This window comes from Manacus candei, unplaced genomic scaffold, assembly GCF_025592945.1.
Source record: "Manacus candei isolate 608988 ecotype Guabito, Panama unplaced genomic scaffold, ASM2559294v1 h1tg000034l, whole genome shotgun sequence".
NCBI classification, from domain to species: domain Eukaryota; kingdom Metazoa; phylum Chordata; class Aves; order Passeriformes; family Pipridae; genus Manacus; species Manacus candei.
The window spans coordinates 2,847,171-2,869,647 of NW_026138082.1; the positions used below are offsets into that span (position 1 = coordinate 2,847,171).

At 40.0% G+C, this 22,477-nt stretch overlaps 1 protein-coding gene and 1 long non-coding RNA gene across 5 annotated transcripts in view; one reads left to right on the forward strand and one right to left on the reverse strand.

Moving 5' to 3' along the window:
• The window catches only part of LOC127473224 (uncharacterized), a 68,853-nt gene extending 56,178 nt beyond the window's left edge, over nt 1-12,675 (reverse strand). For all 4 annotated transcript variants that reach the window (XR_007905317.1, XR_007905318.1, XR_007905319.1 and 1 more), the window contains exon 1: nt 11,804-12,675. This is a non-coding gene — a long non-coding RNA (uncharacterized LOC127473224). The remainder of the gene's footprint in view (nt 1-11,803) is intronic.
• The window catches only part of SGK1 (serum/glucocorticoid regulated kinase 1), a 66,296-nt gene that overhangs the window by 34,756 nt on the left and 9,063 nt on the right, over nt 1-22,477 (forward strand). Inside the window, exon 3 of the mRNA XM_051792603.1 lies at nt 7,246-7,321. Within this exon, the coding sequence (XP_051648563.1) occupies nt 7,246-7,321 (76 nt within the window). The remainder of the gene's footprint in view (nt 1-7,245; nt 7,322-22,477) is intronic.

The window sequence follows — 22,477 nt, forward strand, 5'->3', positions numbered from 1 at the left end:
CTTGCTTGAACCCTGGGTAGCCTGCCTGAACACCCTTCGTGGTTAGACGATTCCTGGGCTCTATTCACTGCTGCAAGGATTATTTGTGTCTTAAGGGGTTGCAGACTGAAGTGCAGCTGGGAAGGAAAGCTACAGCTCCTGCCTGCTTCCCAAAGATCTAATTCTTGAGAGTGGCCAAGTTTTGCCACCAGGGACTCAGGTCTATTTCAGCAGCATTATGGAAAGCAGGAGAAACAGATCTGATTTCTCTAGGTTGGAAAGACCTGTCACAACCAGAGTATTTGTTGGCAGTCTTGGTCTGTTAGACAAAAAGAGGGATTGATGTCCTTGAGATGCTTTTCAAAAACCACTCTGAAAAGGGAGGAGTTAGATAGCTAATGCTAACATTTCTCCCTCTACTGTCAGCATATTGGTTGTTGTTACTCTTACTATGAAGCATCTAGAGATGCTAAAGAGGCACTTGCAGAGTTATCTATATACCTAGAGTTACAGATTATATCTTAGAAAACAGATATCTAAAAGCTAGCATTTATTAAGATTATGATGTTTGGTTTCCTAAGAATTTTATTTTTTTTTTTTTTTTAATCTAGCCCACAGGAACTGAAGCTCTTTGAGAGAGAAAGATATTTTGGCTTAAAAAGCAGCCCTTTCATCAAAACAATTCCCCAAGCCCCAAGATACATTTACTGAAAGAAAAATATAGCTGCATGCAAAGCCAAATGCATACAGAGATACAACACAATCCTTTTTTCTACATAATAAATGACAGCTACTGGGGGAATGGTTACAGATGAAAAGAACAACCTTGCTTTCTTTTCAAAGCACCAAGGGGAAATGCATGAAACAATGAAACTGTTGAATAAGACTCTGTCAAGATAAATATCATATATCTGAAAAGTATCTTTAAAATCTGATTACTATAACTGGAAGAATTTTGGACATCTGTGTACGTTCAATCACCAGTTGTTTTTGTCAGAATTGGAAGACCAGAGTTTTTTTATTTAGTTTTGCTTTCATGTTGCCATGCATCACTGAAACGTTACAAGCTTTTTAGTTCCAGCTGTCTCTGAGGGTGGCTTTTGTTTTTTAAATTCAAGATGTCAGTAAACTATTCTGATTATATTCCTAATGTTTCAAAATAGCATTTAATATCAATATTTGGATTGATACTGTCAAAGTTGTCAGAAGAGACCAGTGATTTTAGGTACTTTGGCTCTTGAATGCACATGCACTGAACTACTTTTTAATAATATTGCAGAAAGTAAGAAGCACCCCTCATGTGCCAGGGATCAGTGTAGGACCTCAAGCCAGGATCTCAGAAACTGGGGCACTCAGTGCTAGCAGTACCTCTAGGAACTCTTGCTTATTATTTCTCATATTTGAAGCTATTCAGCAGTGACCTTTAGAGATGACAAATTTTAAAAGGAAATTCTCCCCTCTCTAGAGTTCACAAGGCAATAATATGAAAAGGGAGCATCTGTTCTACAGTGAAGTTACGTAGTTATCACTAGTTTTCAGTGTCTTCTTTTGGTTCATACTCTCTCTAGATAATACAGCAACTGCCTGAGAGGGATTCTCAAATTTTTCCACTTAGATCAATGCAACTTTGCCCTGAAGAAGGAATAGAAAAAATTCTGCCTATACCACGTCAACCTGTGTGGTCTGCAGAACATACATGCTCCATGTTCAAGCAGACCAATTTTGTGATCATATCAACTTCTGAAAGCCATGTGAAGCAAGGATGACACAACAGTGCAGCAAAGGTCTTATCACAGGTTATATGGCTGCTGAACACATTGCACATTCAGGATATAACTTCACATATGAACTGCAGAGTAACTTTCCACCCTAATAAGCACTGCCTAATACTTTCCACACTCTAGAGTTTTGGGTGGACTCTTTGAGAATCAGTAGCTGGGCATACATCCCTAAAAAACATGGATACACCATAAAAGATTTTTATGCTCAGGTAGCTCTTCCATCACAATGTGCCTCTTGTAGGATCGTGCATTACAGGCACAAGTGGAAGACAAAACACAACTGCAAACCTGTCATTTCCTGCGCTAGTTACAGTCCTCTGCAGTCCAGGGCCTTGCCTGCATTTGGAGTGGCATTTCACACCCAATTCAGAAGACACTCTAACCACAGACCTGGCTCCTCCCTGTCCTCCCAGGTTTGCCTGTGATGGCAGTGTTTGCCATCTTTGGCCCCTTTGTTCACTTACAGCTATGGAATTGCTGTCCTGGGCTGTGAATCTGTGTTTATAACGCATCCTATGCTTGCCCCAGTCTATAACTGGAGGAGCACAGGAAAAAGGCAATTTGGATGCTCTCCAAGCCTGTTGCTGCAAAACTCAGATTGTATCACTGCCATGCATACCATTAGAAGCCAGATTCTTCCTCACATTTTATTCCAGCAAGCTTTAAAAAAGGATCCCCAACTGCTTGATGAGCATCAAGAAAATACAGAGAAAAAGTGGCTTCTCCATTGGTATAAAACCCGTTGTATGTATAAAACGATTGTCATAAGAATGTATTAGAGGATATCACTTCATCATGAAAATTAATTGGAGGATTGGAAACTAAAGCCTATTCCAGATTCTTTGAACTGACATTTGAGGGGTTTTTTGAGAAATTAATATATTTTTGTATCAGTGAGCAACATCTTTTCTTTCTAATACAAAGTGATTGTGGTATTTAGTCTAGGTAACACATTGTTCTTCCACTGTTGGTATTGATGTCCTTTCAAGTGAACAGACCATGCAGCCATTTATGAGCTCTTGCTGTTAGGATGTTCAGCAATGCAATAATTAACAATGTTGATCGGTAAATTAAGCTTCAGAGTTGAAATTGCTTTTGCATTGAATGAGGCAAATCACATTTCTCTGGCTCTTGGTTCAGCAGAGCAGGTGAGGACTGGCTGAAAGCTAAACATAGCAGTAGTCCCTCTACAAGCACATGCATTAGAGTCTTAGGTCACTTATAGACCAGAAGTGCTACCTGCCTTGCTAACATTGTTATTCGAAGAATAACATGTCTTCTTTAAACTGTCTCCTTTCCCCTTTTTTGGTGCACTCCACCTGTGGCATCTTGCTGTGTGCAGTGGAGGAATGTGAATCCCACATCACAGTAAAGGAGGAAGCAGTTTCCCCAGGTCTCAGCTCATTCAGGGTTCCCACAAACATAGAATCACAGGATGGTTTGGGTTGGAAGGGATCTTAAAAAATTATCTAGTTACACCCTCCCTGCCATGGGCAGGAACATCTTTCACTTGACCAGGTTGCTCAATGCCCCATCCAACTCGAACACTTCCAGGCATGGGGCATCCACCACTTCTCTAGTAATCTGTTCCAGTGCCTCAACACTCCCATGGTAAAAAATTTCTTGCTAATATCCAACCTAAACCTCCCTACTTTCTGTTTAAAGCCATTCCCCCTTATCCTCTCACTAGTAAAAAGTCCTTCTCCAGCCTTCCTGTAGGCCCCCTTTTTAGATACTGGAAGACTGCTATAAGGTCTCCATAAAGCTTTCTCTTCTCCAGACTGAACAATCCCAACTCTATCTAGCCACAGAGACACTTGTGTGAATGTCTGGATGCCCTCAACCATCCCCATACTGGGTGCCATGATAAAGATGAGATTTTTCAGTGCATCTCATGAAATATTTGAATCCCAATGGCCTTTTCTATTCATTGGCCTAAACCAAGAATGGGCAGCTAGTCTGCCTACCTTATCTCATTTCCAGTCTTTGTTTTAAGGGTAGCCTCCAGCCTGAGGACACTCCAAGAAGTGTTACAGCTGAAGAAAACTGTGTGTCTTGGTCAAAAGGAGTAGAGAAGAAAGTGATGCAGCTGCTATTTTATTAAGTATTTATAAAGACTGCTGTCCTTTTACTTTCTAAAACAAAAAAAAGCAGGATCATGCATGTGGCATGCTTACACAAAATACCTAAAGCACTGAATTTTAGCCAAAATCAGTACCTCAAGTTGAGTGTTGCTTGCACTGACATACGTATTTCTGACTTCTACTTGCATTTATCTTCTTTCAATGACACTGGGTTTGGAGAAAACTCAAAACATAGTCTGGTGCTGTTAAGCTCTGCTTCAGAGATAGACCTTTGGTTTACCTCTTGCAAATTGGAGGCTGTAGTTTTCCACAGCTGATTCCTAGGGCAAGGTTTAGTGGGAGCAGTCCAGTATGCAGCTGGTCTTTCAGCATCATATTACTGGAGTACAAGAAATATGGGAAGGGAGAAGTTGTGCTTTGTGGTATGAAAGATTGTGCTGTTTTATAGACTATTGTATGGATATTGTTTTAAAATAATGTTTGACCTGCTGAGGTCTTATCTGCTGTAAGTGTACTCAGCTAGCACAAAGACTTGGCCACTAGCATTAAATTATTTTTCTCCTCTGCCCTCATTTAACTTTAAGCTTGAGTACACGGTCAGTCTTGTAATTGATGGTTCCAGTCAGTGTCATTATTCTTTTTCTATATTTATACTGATGACGCTATTACAACAGAAATACCTTTAGTTTTTAAAAGCCTCAATGACCTCAGGTTTTGACAGTTCTGGTTGTGGTAGGACATCTATAGTTTTTGATAGGACCAAATTTGTAGGGGAGCAAGCAGTGAAACAGACAACAGACTTAATCTAGCATTTTACAAGCACCACGATAAGCATATTCACAGTCACAAATGAAAAGAAAAACTTTGTCACTGAAACTATTATTGAATTGAACTACTGAATTGGTAGTATGTGAAAATAATCCAGGAAAACATACAAAAGAAATATCCTCCATACAACAAGTGGGCTCTCCTTAAGGATGCCCCACTTTTCAAGAGTCTCAATTGAAACAGAAGCACAGACATAAAAATGAAAGGTGTGATTGAAGTGCCACTGTACACACAGATAATTGTGAAGAAATTAAAGAAGAAAAAAGGTGAATTAACAAAATTATTGAAATGGACGTATTTTTTAGCAATATCATATACAATTCAAGTGGGCACACTTAGTGCTAAAAGAGCTCCGCAAGCTATTTCAAACTGGGCTTTCTACCCATTTGTGTGACTCCTGTAACTGGTGTTCTCTGTGTTTCACAAGATTTAAGGCATTTACCTTCCCACCCCTGCTGTGGAATACTGAAGTGTATTCCATAGCCTGCCTGCAAGGTTGTTGTCAGCTCTGTGATGCGTCTCTAGCTGGCATTAACATGGGATGAAACACAAAAGGGTGATGCTGCTGCAGTGTCAGTGTCTGCCATCAGGTACAAATGGGCCCCTTCACTCTCACTCAGCACTTCTCTTGGTTGATGGATATACTGTTGATTCAGGTCCCTTGATAAAAGCTTCCAGTGCCTTTACTTGCACATGCCTTTACTTGCACATCAACTCTTGGTTGATGGATATACTGTTGATTCAGGTCCCTTGATAAAAGCTTCCAGTGCCTTTACTTGCACTTGCACATGCCTTTACTTGCACTTGCACACTGTGTGTGCCTAAGGTGAGGGAAAGATGCGTGTGTGGCCCTACAGGGGGTCACTGCTTTTAGTGCTCTATTCCCTTCTGCTTGGTCCTTCTCTAGTACTTGTTTAGCATAAATTTGCTGCCTTGGGACTCATTCCATGTCCCCCCTCTGCACAACTTCCCAGACTTTTACCTTTGCAGAACTCTTGATAGCAATGCCTCTTGTTTCATGGCAGGGTAGACAAGAGTTTCCATTTTTACTGGAATCCATTAAGAAACAGAGTTCAGGGTTTGCAGCATTCAGCCTTTTATTGCTCATGGACATTGTGGACAACACTTCTGTCTTTGATATGGTGTCTCTGCCACATATACTGTTTTACACATACATAAAGATATGCTTTTCTGTAGGGACAGATTCATGTCTAGTGTGTGCTCTTTCTTAAATGCTTTTCCCTGTGTTTTCTGAGCTTGCATTCTTTAATCGCAGAGCTTTACAGTAGCCAGAACAGTGGCTGCTCTGAATGCCTGTTTCTTCCATGTTATTAGTCATATGCTTAATCTCATGAATAAAAATAATCAGAAATATGCAATCAGAAAAGTGAGCCACCTTTTTAATGTTTTGCAACCTTGTGCATCTTCCAGACAGTTTCACACCTATTTGGAGTGTGTGTAATGGGGAGTGATGCTGCTATTTGAGTTGGGAATCTTTTGAATGAAAGTATTTCTTAAACTAGTAACACAAAGAACAGCACAGTTGAAAATTGAGTGACCCACCAGAAATCCAGACTCACAGTGATGAACTCTCTAGTTCTTCAGGACTGCAGACTTTGAGAACAGTGCATTTGTATGAAGAAGCACTTCAGCTTTGATGTTCACAAGAAAATGTCTTTGGATACCAGAACTTTTTGCCAAAAGCCAAAATTCCAGTGGGAATTCTTTGCCTTGTTCTCCTGCAGCACCTTCTTTGCTGTTTGACTGCTGCTTCCCATCCTAATGCTGGATGCAGTGTTTCAGTAGGATGGAGAGCCTGGGAAATACTCTGGGATAAACAGGGTTAGGAAAGGTGCAATCCCACTGACTGACTTCACCCTCACACTCAGGTTATCACTCAGAAGCAGCACCACTGAGGTCAGTGCCAGAGGACAGTCACACTCCTAGTTCTGAAAAAATCGTGCACAGCTCTGATCCAAACCTCATGTGTGAGCAAGAGAGGTCCAGAGGGCAAGCAGTTAGATGCACTGTAATAGCAGGGATGAGGATGAAGTGTTGAGAAGAAGTCTGTAGCTCCTGCATTGGCGATACCCCAGGTGAACAGACTGTACCTGTGCATCCCCTACACCAAATCCCATCACTGTTAAGGTTGTCCCTGCACCAAATGAAAGAGTGGACAAAGTAGCTCTCCGTAAACAGCATCATGTCAGAAGACAGACCTGCTGGGACCTTGCCCATCCATTTCCTTTCCCTTCCCCTACATTGTCAGGGCCAAGGCAGAAGAATGGGGCTGACCATCTGGTCCATGGGTGTAAAATCAACACACACTTTTTGAATGGAAAAATGCAATTCAAAGTACCCACAGAGTCCCTTTTTTTTTTTTCTGGAAGAACACAATACCTAGCACCACATAGGTTTGTCCCTGATTACAGAAACAGCTGGAGGGGGGCTTGCATGGTTGCCTGAAATATGTTCTTTGAATGGAAAATAATTTTGGTCATAAGTGTTGTAAAGCAAACCCCACCTCAACAGGAAGCTCTGGTGATCTCATGTGTTCCCTATGTGTCTTTCAGATGAAGGAGCCCCACAGCAAAGGAGATTCGCTGTCCAAGCCAGAACCCAGGACCCTCTGGGGTGGTGAGGAGGCAGGTACGGGTAGTGTGTGGTAGGGTGGGTAGCGGGGCTGAGTGGGCAGCACGCTCTCCTTCTGAGGTGCCTTTATTCTGGGCTGAAGTGCTTTGTGTCCAAGCCAAGCTTAATTGAAGGATGTTTTTCATGTCAAAATGAGATGTAGGCTCTCACTCACTGAGTGTTTGCTGGGCAAAAACAACAGCAGCAACAACAACAACAACTCACTTGCGTGCAGGACAGCCAGAGTGCACAATGAGCTGCACAAAGGCTCCAGAGGAATTATGCCATGACATAATGAGGAGAAACAACAGAATTCTAGCAGATCTGTTTAATAAGCCGTCAGATGTGCTTCAGCATTGACCTGCTGTGTGAGCGGAGCTCTCTTTAGCTACTAGCAAGAGCCCTGCAAATGAATCTGCAAATGAGGGCAAAAGTGGCCACTTGGTGACCCCTGATCTGTACAAAGGAGAATCAAGGACATGAGTGCTAGGCACAAGGGAAGCCTCAGTAGTTTTGGCATAGATAGAATAAACTGATATGTTGAGCTCACATGCATTCTTCTTAATCTGCCTCCTTTCTGTCTTGTGGGTTTGCTTTTTGGGGGGATGTGGGGGGGTTTTGTGTGCTTTGTTTGTCTTTATTTCTCTTTGCCTAATCATAAGCTTGGATCTTATTTACAAATGGTAAGTGTACCAGATTAACTTGAACTGTTGGTGCTGTGGTTGGATTACATGTCAGAACTGCATTTAAGCCAAACAAAAAAATATCCTTAAAAATGCTGTGGCAACACAGTGCAAACGTCTCAGTAAACATAAACTGCTCCTAATATGATAGTAGGTGTCAGATCTTGAAGCAGATTTCACTCGGATGTTTGGGGGATTTTCTTTCTTCTCTCTTTGCCATTTTTGCAACTGTCCCTCTAGGAAAAATCCCAGAAGACTCTGTCCCCACTAGGAAGAAATCTTTTCTTTCACTTCCTCACTTTGATTTTAGTGCTTAATGCTCTTGGTTAATTTCCCTGACCTATAACCAGACTTGGCTTCTACACGTAGAGATTAAATCCTGATCTAGATAATGAACTTTTATTAAACAAGTTTAGAAATACATTTAATTAACTAAACACTCTCACTCAATTGTGACATCTCACTGTTGTGTGTGACTGTTGCAAGTTACACTGATTTCTAAACAGTGGTAGCTATAGCTATAATGCATTTTTTTCAGAAATATAGGAGTCCACACATGGCAGCTGGTTTAACTAATTTGAGCTGAAGTGCCCTAGGTCAATGGTTTATTTTACCCCTCTACCAGCTACGTGTGCAGTGGGAGGGCTCTCAATGTCCTTTCACTCACTCCTGCCCTCTCTTCTCCATCAAAAGTTATTGTCATCTTAGTTAAGTCGACAGCTGGCTACACGTGAAACCACATCTAGGGAATGACTCAATTAAAAATACAGTATTTAGAGACCACTTCTTGGCAGTGGTGATGAGATGGGGATGCTAGAAGTTCTTTTTCTTATCCAGGTTAATTAGGTATCCAGGCTAATTTCAGATAAGCAGAAAAAGTGCTCATGGTTTACTAATCTGGGACCTAGTCCCAGGATAGCTGAAGTTTAAAGGCTTGTCTGCCATGACACAACTGCCAATTGTAAAGATTACAATTTCATGCCTGCAGCATTTTTCAGTTTAGTGAAACATCAGCATTTTCTCTACTTTTCCCTCATCTTTTCCAATAAAGCCCTTTTTCCTGACACAAAAGCTAACTGAATTAAAAATGTGATGAAAGCGCTCTAAAGGCACAGCTTGAAATTCAGCTTTGTAACTTACAGAAGATAATTATTTCATACTTTATTTTTCTTTTAATGTATTCATTTATACACCACAACATGGTAGCAGATCAAAGGTCTAATAGAGCTTAATTGCAATTAATATAAACATCTCTCTACGTGTTATACTGAATTTGCACTAAAAAAGAAACTTAACAGTCTGGACTGAAGACATGTGAAGTCCTTCTAGATTTACCTGCAGGACAACGTCTAGTTGATCCTTCAATCACTGGTATCAGGGAGGAAGTAGAGCTCCCTAGCAACTCAGATACTGCAATTTGGAAGATCTGCGGTGACTGGCCACTCTAAAGTTTTGGTGAAAAATTGGGATCCCAATACTTGTAGCTCTGAAGAATTTTTCTCAAATAAAAAACAAAACCATAATCTCACCTGACTTCAGACCTCTGCAAAGTAGGGAGTGCGCAGTCACAGGTTGTGACCTAGGAGAACTCCTGTCTGAGGAGGAAAAGAATTAGTCCCCATCTGTATCCTTTTCTCTCCCTTGACTATGAAGGAAGGCTAGATGAGCTGGGTTTTCTTACACATCTTCAGTGGTGGGGAACCCTCGAGACCCCTCTGCTTCTTTCTGTCCTTGTTCCAAGCCTTATATTATTGTCCTTAGAACCCATTTTCTTGGACAGCCCATGCAGATATAACATAGAACTAAGTATTTGTATTTTATAGTGCCCTTTTTTTTTCTTTTTTTTAATTTGCATCTTTTTCTATTGAGTTATAAATCTGGCACCTAACATACCACAGAATATGTTGAAGAAGGCCAGCTCCAAATTGGCCAGAACCAGGACCCCGGAAAACTTTCTTCCAGAGTGTAGCATTAGGTGAGATTTCTAGAGGATCTGCTACATTGCTGCAGTTGCAGGGGATGAAAGTCAGGGAGGATAAGGTGATGAAAAAGAGGCCTCTGGAGAAAATAGTAGAGTGATGAGGAGGCACCACATCCATTGCTCTTCCCAGGTACCAGAAGGATATTCAGATCTGACCTTTTCTCTTGCCCTAACTTTTCCTTCACTGCTAGGTATTTTCCATCCAGTATCCAAACTGCATCTCTATTCTGTTTGAGGTCCCATTTCCCCAGCAGGGATCCACATTTTAGCTGGCAAGACCTAATGGCAAGCCCTTTTACCTGGAGTACTGCCAGTGACAAGAACTCCAGGCCTTATAGGAGAGTGTCATATTTTTGAAAAGCAGCACAGGGGGCATCATCTATTACCCTTTTGTGCTGTTAAGTGGCTAAGAAATAAATCACACAAAAGCATGAGTTGTTGCAAGATTAATAGGGAAAAGGTCTGGGAAAACGTGGTAGAGAAGAGAAGCTGAGTATCATGAGTCTCCTGGTTGTTAATTTGTATTGCCTGGCTCCTTCCCAAGGAGAACTATTGTTATGTATGTTATAGACATTGAAATAAACTAATTAAAAATATCATGTTGAATGAAGCCCACACAGAAAAAGTTGCTATGATTTTCTGTATCTTTTGCTGTTGCTTGTAAAAGTGACCTTGAAATAGGGCATTTAATTCTTTTCACACCAACGCGAATATTCTGAGACAAATGTGTTTCAGAAGAGAGAAGGGCTAACTAAGGCTTGCTATGCACTACTTCCTAATTACCTTTCAAGGCCCTAGGCAAAGTGGAGGCTGTCCCCAGACTGATTGCCTCAGGAATGAGATGAAAGCTTCTTCAAGGAAACCTATTGCTTCTCCCGCTCCTACACAGGACACGGAAGGTTTCTGGTCATGTGGAGAAGAAACTGTTTTAAACTTTTTCATGTAAAATGTAGCAATGACTGATATCCATGGCTGTATGAAAACCTGAAAAACCTTCCCACTGCTCAGGAATCACTGGACTAAAGAGTAATCTCAGTCACCAGTACGAAGAAGGATTAATTTTAAATTTTTTCAACAGCCATAATGCTTTTTGATACCCTCTATAATCTCAAGGAGATACTTATATCTACTTTGTCACTGTACATCTCAAGAGGCAATTTGTGAATCAGTTCAGTGGTGAGGGTTATTAATTCAAAACCTTTTATTATAATCAGACTTTAATATGTTGGAGCAAAATTGCTTAGTTTACTTGAGATATGCTATCATTTTCATTTAGCCTATCACATCATTCAAACAGCATTGTCTGGAGATAGTCACTGAAGAAGACAAGCTCTTGTCAGCCTAAAACACAGCAGCATAAACTCATCTACTGAAAATTAAAACAGATGGAAAATTGGTTTTGCTTTTAATATAACTGCACAAAAACGAAGATTGCAAGTATGTTAAAAGTAATTGTAGGAAATGCAAGATTGTTGCTTACAACCTTTGTCCTAAACAAAGTATTTCAACCATCCTAGTAAAAATAAATGTATTTATTCATATCAAGGATTTGGAAATGGTAAAAGAAATACCTCTCCACAAAAAGCATTGGCTGCCTGTAGGCAGCCCTAGGAAAAAAAAATTGAACAAATATTTCATTAGAATAACTCAGAGAAAAGTCATAAATATTAAAACAACAAATAAAGCACTTTCATTCTATAAGCACATATACATCACCACATGGATGTGGATCATTCCAGTAAAACTAAGAACGCTATTTGTCTACATAAAAATAAAAACCAGTTTCTGTTTGGTTTGTAGAACTGAGAGTACACATTCTAATACAGGATGACTTACCATGCCCTGGGTTCTATATATATCCTTTAAGCTCAGGAGCAGCCTGGCTGGGAGATAGAGATACTTCTCCATCCACACAAACTTTTTTCTTCTAGATCTGTTGTCACATGATAGATGCATCAGAATTCCAACACAGTTTTAACCACAGAAAGTACATGTTCTGCTCTCCTGGGTGTATGTTTGCCAGGCTGTCAGCATTGTGCTCTACCTGCACATCTTCTGGCTTTTTTTTCCTAATGACCGAGCTGAACATTCATTTTGCTGCCATTGCCCCCTCTTGCACCTTCTGTCACCACTGGGAAAAGTTTGGATCTGGTGTCATTTTAGGTCTTCATCATGACGTCATAGGCTGCTGTTCAACTGTCTTTAACCTCCTCTTCATCAGATTATACAAGCCTGGCTCTTCAGCCTCTCCTCAGTGGTCCTTGTTGATCGACCCCTGATCAACCTGGTAGCCTTCCAGTGTGGCTCTCTCCAATTTAACATCCTTCTTGAAGTGGGTGGCCAAAACTGTCCGGTTTTCCATATCCTATTTGACTTCACCCTATGAAATAAAAACATGAGGAAGTGGTCTCTTTTACTTGAAATAATTTTGAAGATGACTTTGAACTCGTGATGTTCCACTGAAAGTGACCACAGTTGATGATGTTGCTTTCAGAGTGCTGGCTTCAACTTGAAGCAGTGAGGAAGCAAGAAAAGCCCAAGAGGGAAAAGAGAGTGAAATGAAGGAGCAGATTAATGGAAAAAGATCACTCCAAGGAGTAATGGCAAGGCTGGAAAGAAGACAGAGGGAAAAAACCAAGGCTGAAAAAGTTAACATGACAAAGACCAAGGGAGCAGTGCAGGAAATTACATCCTAACACTTTTGTTGCATTGTGGTCCAGGACAAATGTAGACTAATATGATCTACCTAGCAAATGGGGATTGGTCAAGTTTGAAATCATTTAAGCTAAGAAGTTTCATTCTCCAGAGAGGGGAAAGCCAATGGCAAAAAGAGTCCTCCAAATAATTGCTTCGCTCTACATCTCACTGAGCATGTTGCTCAGGAGCTTTATCCTGACTGCCCTTGAAATATATTTTTCATTTATTTCAGTCCCTTTATAACTCTGCAGGAGAATTACATTTCTGTCTTGAAGTGGAAGGTCCAAAATATCCTGTGAGGGATTTCATCTCCGCTTTCTCTGCTGCTCACTTGCACCAGCGTACCCAAGCTTGCCCCTCTGCCTCCCAGCTGACTGAGGAATGACTGAATAAGGAGAATCAATCTGGAATTCAAGTTGGTCTTCCAGAAAATGCTATTTGAAGCCTTTCAAAACAGTGAAGAAATTGTCCATACAAGGATTTCCTCTAAAAATTACTTCATTGTGTTGAGGGCAGTATATTACCCTCCCCACAACTGCAAAGACCTGACTAAAAGCAACTTGCTCAAGAGAAAATGAATAAGCAGAACTTCACTTTACACAAGAAAAACTGCCATATTTTTGGATTCAGGTTCTGGAAAAAAAATAATCATGTGACAAAACCAAAGGAGAGAACAGCCCTGACATCATAAGCGTTGGCAGTGTACTCCAGACCAGAAAATGTTTATGGAAAGACGAGGGCTAAACTTCTCTCCTGTCAAATCTGTGCATGGTAAAGAAGTGCCTTGGCAGGCAGAATCAGAAAGGGCTTTCACTGAGTTTGCACCTTGCTGCCTTGTATATTTCTCTGGAGTTTTTGTAGCACAGATGGGACTGCATTCCAGAGGTTTTGGAGGTAAAAGAGAACCAATTCCTCTCAGAAAATACAGTTTGGAAAATAGCTTTCTCTTTTTATAGAAGTCAGAGCATTGTTTGTGATAGTTGCAGCCCAAAATGGCTTCATAGCACTCAGCTGTTTCTGCGGGATGTTGTGTTGTGTGCAACCTGCCTTCAGCTGTTGTTTCCTGTTGCTATGTGCTCAGGCTGACAGCTGGTGTGTTTCACTCCAAATTAGTGGCTGCCTTTTGCTCTGGAGTGAAGCAATACCTACACACAGGGCCAGATTCTAGTTCTCTATGGAAATGTTCCCAAAACAAGTGAAAATACTACCAGAACAGATGATTTGTACGCATTTCCGGATCAGTCACACAATACTTCCTCTTTCTATATGGAGTTCCCCAGACACTCCCACACCAGTTCCCATTTTTTTCCTTTCCTAGCAACCTAAACATTTTGTGTTGTGAAAAGAATTCAGCACCTCAGCAGTTCCACATTTCTTGCAAGCCAGACCCACAGAAATATCAGGACGCTGAGCCATGCTTGTGGACAATGGCATACAGCCTGGAAGCCTGTTTTAGTTCCCTTGCAGCCAATTCCGAGTGAAATGTGATTTTGAAATCTATTTTAAGATCTTCTGTGAAAATGATGGTGGACTTTTTACAAGTCAATAGCTGTAATATATTGATGAAATAGTTTTTAATCAGTTTAGCTTACTTAAATTCCTTTAAGAGCATTTGAATTGCCTCTTTGGTCCAAGCAAACATTCGCTTGGCTCAGGATCTCATCTCCAGTAATGGTCCATGTCAGATACCATGCAGAGGTGTTTCTCAATCTGTGACAGTACTAGAATTCCATTAAACATCAGATGGTGACCTGAAAAATAGCTGCAATTTTTTTTTCTAAGTAAACAGTCAAGCAAAGGAAACACAGAAATAAAAGCAATAATATTCTCAAAACATTATTGAGAAAGGCAAGTGAGTGAACACTCAAAGCCTAGCTTCATTATAGGGTATTTTTGTAAATTTAAACCTTATAGCTGTGCTGCACAAGGTCCACTGATAATTTTTCAAAAACCTAATTAATCCCTGAATTAACAGGATTTGAGAGACACAGTTAAAGGCACAAGGTACTGATGAATGCTCAGAGAATTTTGTGTCCTATCCTGAGAGCCACAAATAGGCTTATACAACAAAGTGGGACCTGATGTATCAGGCTCATAATATTCTTCAATATTGAAAAACACCACATCTGAAAATAAAAATGTGTATAAAGAAAAAACTCTCATTATATTAATGAAATAATGTTGGTTCTCACAATTTCTAACCTCATAATAGTCTTCCCCCCACTCTTCAAGAACAAAATACATTTCCCTATTAGAGCTGTCTTTAACAAATGTGTTCACCAGTTCATTAGTCACTACTGTACCTATAAGCATGTTCCAGTGAGTACAAATGCATTAATAGAAGTAATTTTATTTTATTTTATTCCATGACTCAACTCACACAGCCAAAGTGACTTGGAAGTTCAATAGTTGCGGTTGCAGTATCTAAAGACAAATATACTTGACACAATCAAGGTGAATGTTCTGGGGTTTGAGCGCTTAAAGATCTTTCATCAGCGTGACCTGAAACTGGATGAAATAGTTGTAAGTTCAGTGTATGCTGTTCAACACAGAAAAGTTAAACAAGATAGAATAAATACATATTAAATGAAAAACTCAATCACAGCGACAAAAATATATCTATACATAATACTATATATGAGAAAAATGTGATCTGTAAAAATATTTCAAAATGCTATCTCCAGACAAAGCTGAGCATATTTTTCTATTATATACTATCCATTTTGAAGCAGATATAGTGAAGTCAAAATAGGATTAGGCAGATACAGAGTTACTACGCAGCTGAATCTGGCATATGGACCTCATTGCGTATGTCATACTTTCATATCTCAAACACTGGTACAAACAGATTTTCTTCCTTTTTGAGAAATTCTCTTCTTTTCTCTGCTCATTATCTTTCTATAAAAAGCACTAAGATCTCAAAACACTGGAACAAGTCAAAACCAGTGTGCTACTTGCAAACTTCTTGAAACTTGGGAGAACACCGCATTTGATTTTGATTTAGAATACAAGAGCTGTGATTTGACCTGTGATTTGATAGTTGTTTTGAGTCAGTTAGCCTGGGTAAGTCACCAAACGAGCAAAACTGCTGTCAAGTTTTGCTTTGTAGGAGGTGGACTATATGTCCAATGAGTTGAGCATGGGATTGAAAGTCACAAGCTTTACAAATGTTTATTCTATTTCAGGCTCATCATATGACAATGACCCAAGTCATCCAACTTCCCCACCTCTTCTTTCTATAAAATGTCACTGTTAATGTTTGCCTGTGTGAGGCTTTAAAGAGCTCTGGATAAAAAACAAGCATAAGTGAAAATCATTACTAAATGAAAATCATGAATAATAGCACTAGTAACAGAGTTCCCTGTAACTGTAGAGAAATCCACAGTGCTATGCTTTGCAAGTGACTAAAGCTGCCATTGGCAGCTAAATTATGCTTAGTCTTTCTGCATTTAAACTATACATTTTCCCTCAGTGGCTCATCTGTCTACACAAGCAGTACAACACTGAAGGCCAAAAGTCTTGTTTTCAGTCCCCTATCTCATGGGAAAGTACTTTGCTTAATCTCTTTATGCTTCAGTTTCTTCACCTGTCACTTTAACTATATTTCTAAAGAGCACCACTGTCAACAGAATACAAGCTACTTAGTAATGTTTCCTATATGGCAGCAGGCTGAGGCACATTTGCAACACATCAGAGTTTCAGGAGTTAACTTTTCTGATGTCCTATTAAAAATACATAGAGGTGGTTGATTTTCTTTCTCTTGTCCTTGCTTTAAAAAAAAATAAAATTACAGCATTATTAAGTCTGTCTTGTATGAAGGACCAATATATGATATTCAGCTAGGCAGAGAGGTGTTGTGTTGATCTCACTGAAGGTATAGAAATTAGCCTCACACTGAGAATTATGTACCAGTCAAACTGCATTCACTAGTAATCCATTATGCTAGACCTGCTTTTCACCATTTGTGCATGCAAGTATTCTCTGAAAAAAATACTCTATTACAAGGTTCTGATGGGAGCATCACAGTAGTATAACCAACCACTTGGAGCATGGCACACTTCCAAATCTGTATTTTTCTTTTCTTCAGGAGTTTAAAATAAGAATGCAGCCAATGGGTGTAAGATCAATGGCACTATGCTTACAGTTTGCCTTTCAAAATGACTAAGCAGGCTGGGATACACATCTGCCTCCAGCTTCAGCTGTGCCAGCTGAAGAGGCTGTGCCCAGGTGCTCATCACCTGGCTGACTAATGCAAGTCAGTGGGAGCTCCAGTGGTTGGTAACACCCACCATGTGGGTGCTGATGAGTAGATGCAGACGCATTGGGGTGAGGAAGCTCTTGCTGAAGGCTGGAAAGGTCACATACCCACAGCCTGTGGTCTACTGCATGACTATGCACGGGTGGGTGTCTATGCTTGTCAAACCTCCCGATTCTAATCCTTGAATTGGATGAAAATGTGGAGATATTTAAACTTGAGTTAAGAGGAAGAGACAAGAAACCTCAGAGGGGAAGTTGTTGGACCTGATATACATAGCAGCAAATGCAAGTCTCTGTTACACAGACAGCCAGGTTAGATGTTCCAGCCACTTCTTTTGGCCCTGAAGTCTAGTAAACCTATGGACAAAACACTTGAGCTTGGCTGCCTGAAGATAAGCTTTTCTTTGTGGAATCATATAAAACATTAACAAAAAAGTAAAGGCAGCTTCTGGCAAAGTAAATCAAATGCATATCAAAGGTTTCCAATTCACTCTAGGGCTTAAGGTGTTAAAAAAATTTGGACTAATTGGAATACTACAAAGAGATTCACAGTGCTGTGAATGACTGAGCAGGTTCAAAAATGGCATCTGGAAGTGAAAAACAGAAATTAGTGCTGGAGATGTTTGTGGTTTTTTCTTTCTGGGTCTGCCTGTTAAACAGCTATGGGACTCCTTTGTCTTCCAGTAATATTCTTTGTGGTGATCATGCGCTGTGGGAAAAGCACTTTCCTGGCATTTCCAACATGCTGGATGGTGGCAGGTGATGTTACAAGTTGCCAGTTCAATGTGGATATGGTTATACTTCCTTCGTTTCTCCCCAAATTTGGATTCAGATCCTTTCTTGAATAACAGCCTTTTAGGTGTCAGTGTTCAAAGTCCCTCATTTTTCACTGTAATGGATAGGTCCTGATGGGAAGGGAACGAGTGCTATAGTAATATCAGATATCGAGGCAGCATTCCTCCAAGGTACTGCAAATGCCTGCACCACCTGCTCTGGCTCTTGACAAGCCAAATTTTCTGTTTACAACACATGCAATTATACAAATAAGGTTGGCTGATATGGAATATATATTGCTGTACACAATTTTAATCCAGATACTAGAATGGTAGAAAGTCAATTTTGCATTTAATTTTTGGTTCTGCCACAGACTTCCCTCAGATGAGACATACCGTCTATGCTGCGGTTTAATTCCCACTTTTGTAAAATAGAACTAATAGTTTCACATCTGTCTGAGATGATATCAGGCACAGTGCAAGGCAAGATAATGTCAATTAATTTCAAGAAAACAGGTATGGTTTGTATATCCAGTATAATACACAACCATGCAGGGCTGCTAGCTGGAAGACAAGATGTATATAATCCATCCTTGAGGAGAACCACGGTGCATTATACCAATGTTACAAGCATTATTCCAGGTCCATAAGTAGATTGGACTAAGTTAGGTTAGAAATCTCTGACCATATGTATGGTATTTAAACTTGCCACAGGACTTTTTTCTCTTTATGTAAATATATGTAAATATATAAAAATAATGTAAATATATAAATACATAAATACATATATTATGTAAATATATGTAAATATATATAAATCTGGAACTAAATGAGCAGCTCTCAAGCTATGTTGACAGTACGATCCTCTAAAGCAATTCTATATATTTTACACCTGAAGCTCCAGAAATAAGAAAAAAAATCACCTGTAATTCAGAAAAGCTTCTACCTATCTCTAGGTTTCAGGACCAAATTCCTTCAACTAAACATTATACACTGCCTAGTGATTCAGGCCACAGATGGACTGAGTTGCCTTCAGGGCACTTATTTGTTTCTTCTGACCAAGGAGGGTACCTTGGTAGCTATATGTCTAAATTAAGTACCAAAATGTAAGGAGGGTAAATATATTATGAATGGAGCACTTACATAGGGCAAAATTAACACTTCTTCCCTCGCCATCTAGCTTAGACTAATTCATCTACCCTCAGAAATACTGTAATAAACCCTACTTTTATCTGGGTCCTGCAAATATCTCCTAAAATTATAAATCACTAGACACAAATCACTACAGATAAAGCCCTGTCTTGCATGTATGTTTTACATCCTTCTGCCCAGGAAGCCTTTTAACACTTCTTGAAAGAAAATCTCCTACAAATAATAAGGGATATTGAAGCAGTCAACATAATGGCAAGAGATATGGTGGTATCACCAAGAGAAAAAGCATTAACACCTGGCAGTGTGATTCTCCCTTTAGCAGTCATCTGTTTTCACATCTCCAAGAATCCAAGTTTTTGTTTTGAGTTAGCAGCCAGCTGAACAATATTCCTCTCTGACAAATTTGCTCAGTTTACATCATTTGATGCCTTATCTACAAGGTTGCTGGAGGACTTACAGGCTTAAAGAGATCTTTCTTTTAAGATAATGAATTACAATGATGATGATGACGATGATGATGATGATTGATGATGATGATGATGGGGGTTTTGTATATGCATAAAAGACATTGAGATATCATGGTAGCAAACACCTAGTGGAACACTAGATGAAGAGATAAGGGAAAAAGAGATAAAAGAGATGACCCCATAGCTAGGTTAGTTCAGCTAACATTTGTGTTTCAGCAGTTATATTCATTCAAGAGGTGCAGGGAAACTTGTTCAGATGCCTAAATGCATATCTGCTATTATCCTTCAAAATCTAAAATTTTGAAAGAAAAAATCTGAGCACAAGAGTTAGCAGACAGTACATGCTTACACTATTCATTCTGGAGCACATATGAGCTTCTCACATAAGGCTGCCTTGTGACCAAAGGAAGCCAGCAGACCGAACTTACAGTATCACTAAAAATGTTCATTTTTCTCATGTATCCTTTTTTTATCATTTTTCTATCAGATGTTTTCACCTTTTTTTTCATACTAGCACTATTCAGTTCTGATAAGAGCAATCTCTGTGCAGTCACAGTAAATTATTTTAAGTTCATAACAATAATAATGAATTCAAGTATCTGTCATCCAACATAATTTTACGAGAACTATAAGCTGGAGAGGTTACGCAATATTTCAAGGACTTTTATGAACCTTGGAGTGGCACACTCAGGGGAAGGCATACAAATATGCTTTTTCTTCAGTCACCTCACTCTAGCTGCTATGGGCCAAAATACCTGCAACATTTGTTCATAAAGTCACAATGACAACAGCTCCGTTAGAGTCAAATCCAGTGTTGGAAAAAAAATGGAGGTCAGGGCATTGCTTATCAGCTATTCTAACTAGAGGTCAGTTCATATAAAGGATGCTGTAATTTTCCACTGCTTTCTACAAGGATGGGAATTACTTTTTTCTCAGCACAGCCCTGCATCACTCTGTGATCCTGCAAGCGTAATCCCTTGGCACTAAAGCCTCTTAATGACAATGCAGTAAACCTGCTCTGTAAGCATCAGAAAAGGGAAATAAAAGATGTTTCAAATTTGTATTTGGCAAAATATGACACTGAAATCAATCAGATGTTCCCAGATCAGTAGGGGCTTCAGTCAATAAACCTCCTGTCAACACAATGTCTAGCAGATCTGTTGACAGCATTCGAAAGCTCTTGATTTAAAATCTCTGTTGGGATTGTTATTAAAGCTGCTATTCAGTTCCTTATCTGTTTGCTGCTACTTGTAGACATCATTCGTGGGGGCAGCCTGAAGGTCTTGACTGAAAATTTTGGCTGTTGCACAAGAAACTTAATTACAAGGTCAGAGGTTTGTTTGTTGGGGATTTACAGAAGGAAAATAAAAGCTTTTGAGATTTTGCTTCAGAAGACGGTTGCTGTTAGGAGTACCATCATCTTCTGTGTTTGGGGGCTATGTCATTCCTGCAGTCCAAAGCTGGAATTCCATCTTCCTTTAATTAAGCCAAAGCCGAATGCTGATGAAAATATTTGCAGAATTTGGAGAAGTTTCCTTCCAGAGTCAGTCAAGTAATTTTAGGAACTTGCTGCATCTTGATTCAGCACGATAAGTAAGCAGGAATTCATTCATTCAGCATTGAATTCATCGCCAAACTGAAGTTCAGAAGGTACCAGAGAATTAATTTTCTGAAGGACTAAGGCAGTGAATTCCATATTAAACAATGAGGACCAGGACAGAGTCAGAAAAGAACTCAGAGATTCCAGTTACCATGTGGGCTGCTGAAGTCTCTGACCTTCTTGAAGGGCAAGAGGGAGAAGTTTCTGTGTGTCCCATAAATTAAACACTGCCAGGTAGGACTAACATCTGTCTGCCCACCATGGATGAAGAAGCCCTCCAAACAGCAAGGCTTTTCTAGGGAGATGAATTTACATAGTCAAGCTACTGCTGAATGTGCTTTGAACTGCACTGAGCAATACCCTGGCTTTACATTAGGCATGTCCAAAATGTCTGTGTCAGCAGGCCCCTGGGGTAACCCATAACAGTAAGCCAGTATGTTGTGCCTGCTCTGCCCCATGCCTAGGTCGCCCACTGTTCCAGCAGACTCTATGTCTTTCTGCATCTCTCACAGCCTGGCAGCGGGGCCCTGTTTTGGATGCTGACATGGTGAAGAGCTTGATGAGCATCTGTTTACTCAGTGCTACTTTTACATGGAATACAGTTACTTGGCAGAGTCAAATGCTTTATAGTAGGTTACAAATCAATTCAGTTCTCTTCCTTCTTGACAGTACTCAGCAGTTCCTTGGGTTTTCTGAGTTGTTTAAACACTGTGACTAATAAAGCACCATCACGCCACTCCAAAGTGCAATATAAGACTGTCAGAATGCTAGTGTGGGCCCAAGGTCCATGCAGGTCAGTCTGGGTTACTGGGTTAGTTGGTCAGTGCACCACCTAACACTGTGCCACTATGGGAGAGGGAAAGAACAGGCAACTATTCGGTGATATGACCCAGCCATGGCTCACGGGAGTTTGTGGTCCAGGAACATTCCAGATCAGACATGCTGCCTTTGTAGTCAAATTCTGGGTGTTTTTTTTCCTATTGATTTGTCCATCCATTCTTGAACCCATCCATATTTTGGAGTGCACAGATCCTGGGGCAAAGAGTTCTCTAAATTTTTAATATTCCATCTGTGGAGTCTCATGTTTCTTTTTTCATTTTCAGTGTCCACCTTTTACTTTTTATTTACTTTCCTTTGAGAAACTATAAATTTAGAAGTTCAGGAGAGTTTGTCTTTTTTTTAGTCTGTGGTAGAAAAGTAACGCAAGTGTGAAACATCACTGTAATTCTTTGATTCTTCTCCTGTATTTACTTTTTAGTGGTAGAGTCCTAATCCACTGACTACACAAATTCTTAACACAATTTATTGGGAAATTCACAATGTCTGATGCTTTTCTATAAGACTTGGCTTTGGAGTAAGAGAATCACAGAATCATAGAATCAGCCGGGTTGGAAAAGACCTCCGAGATCATCAAGTCCAACTCTTGATCCAACACCGCCGTGGTTGCTAGATCATTGCACTAAGTGCCACATCCAGTCTCAGCTACCTTTCCCTTGCTTGCGTTCTCTCGCTCGTTTCTACTGTTAAGGGGTTCGCCGTTACCGCTATAGGGAAAAGTTTTAAA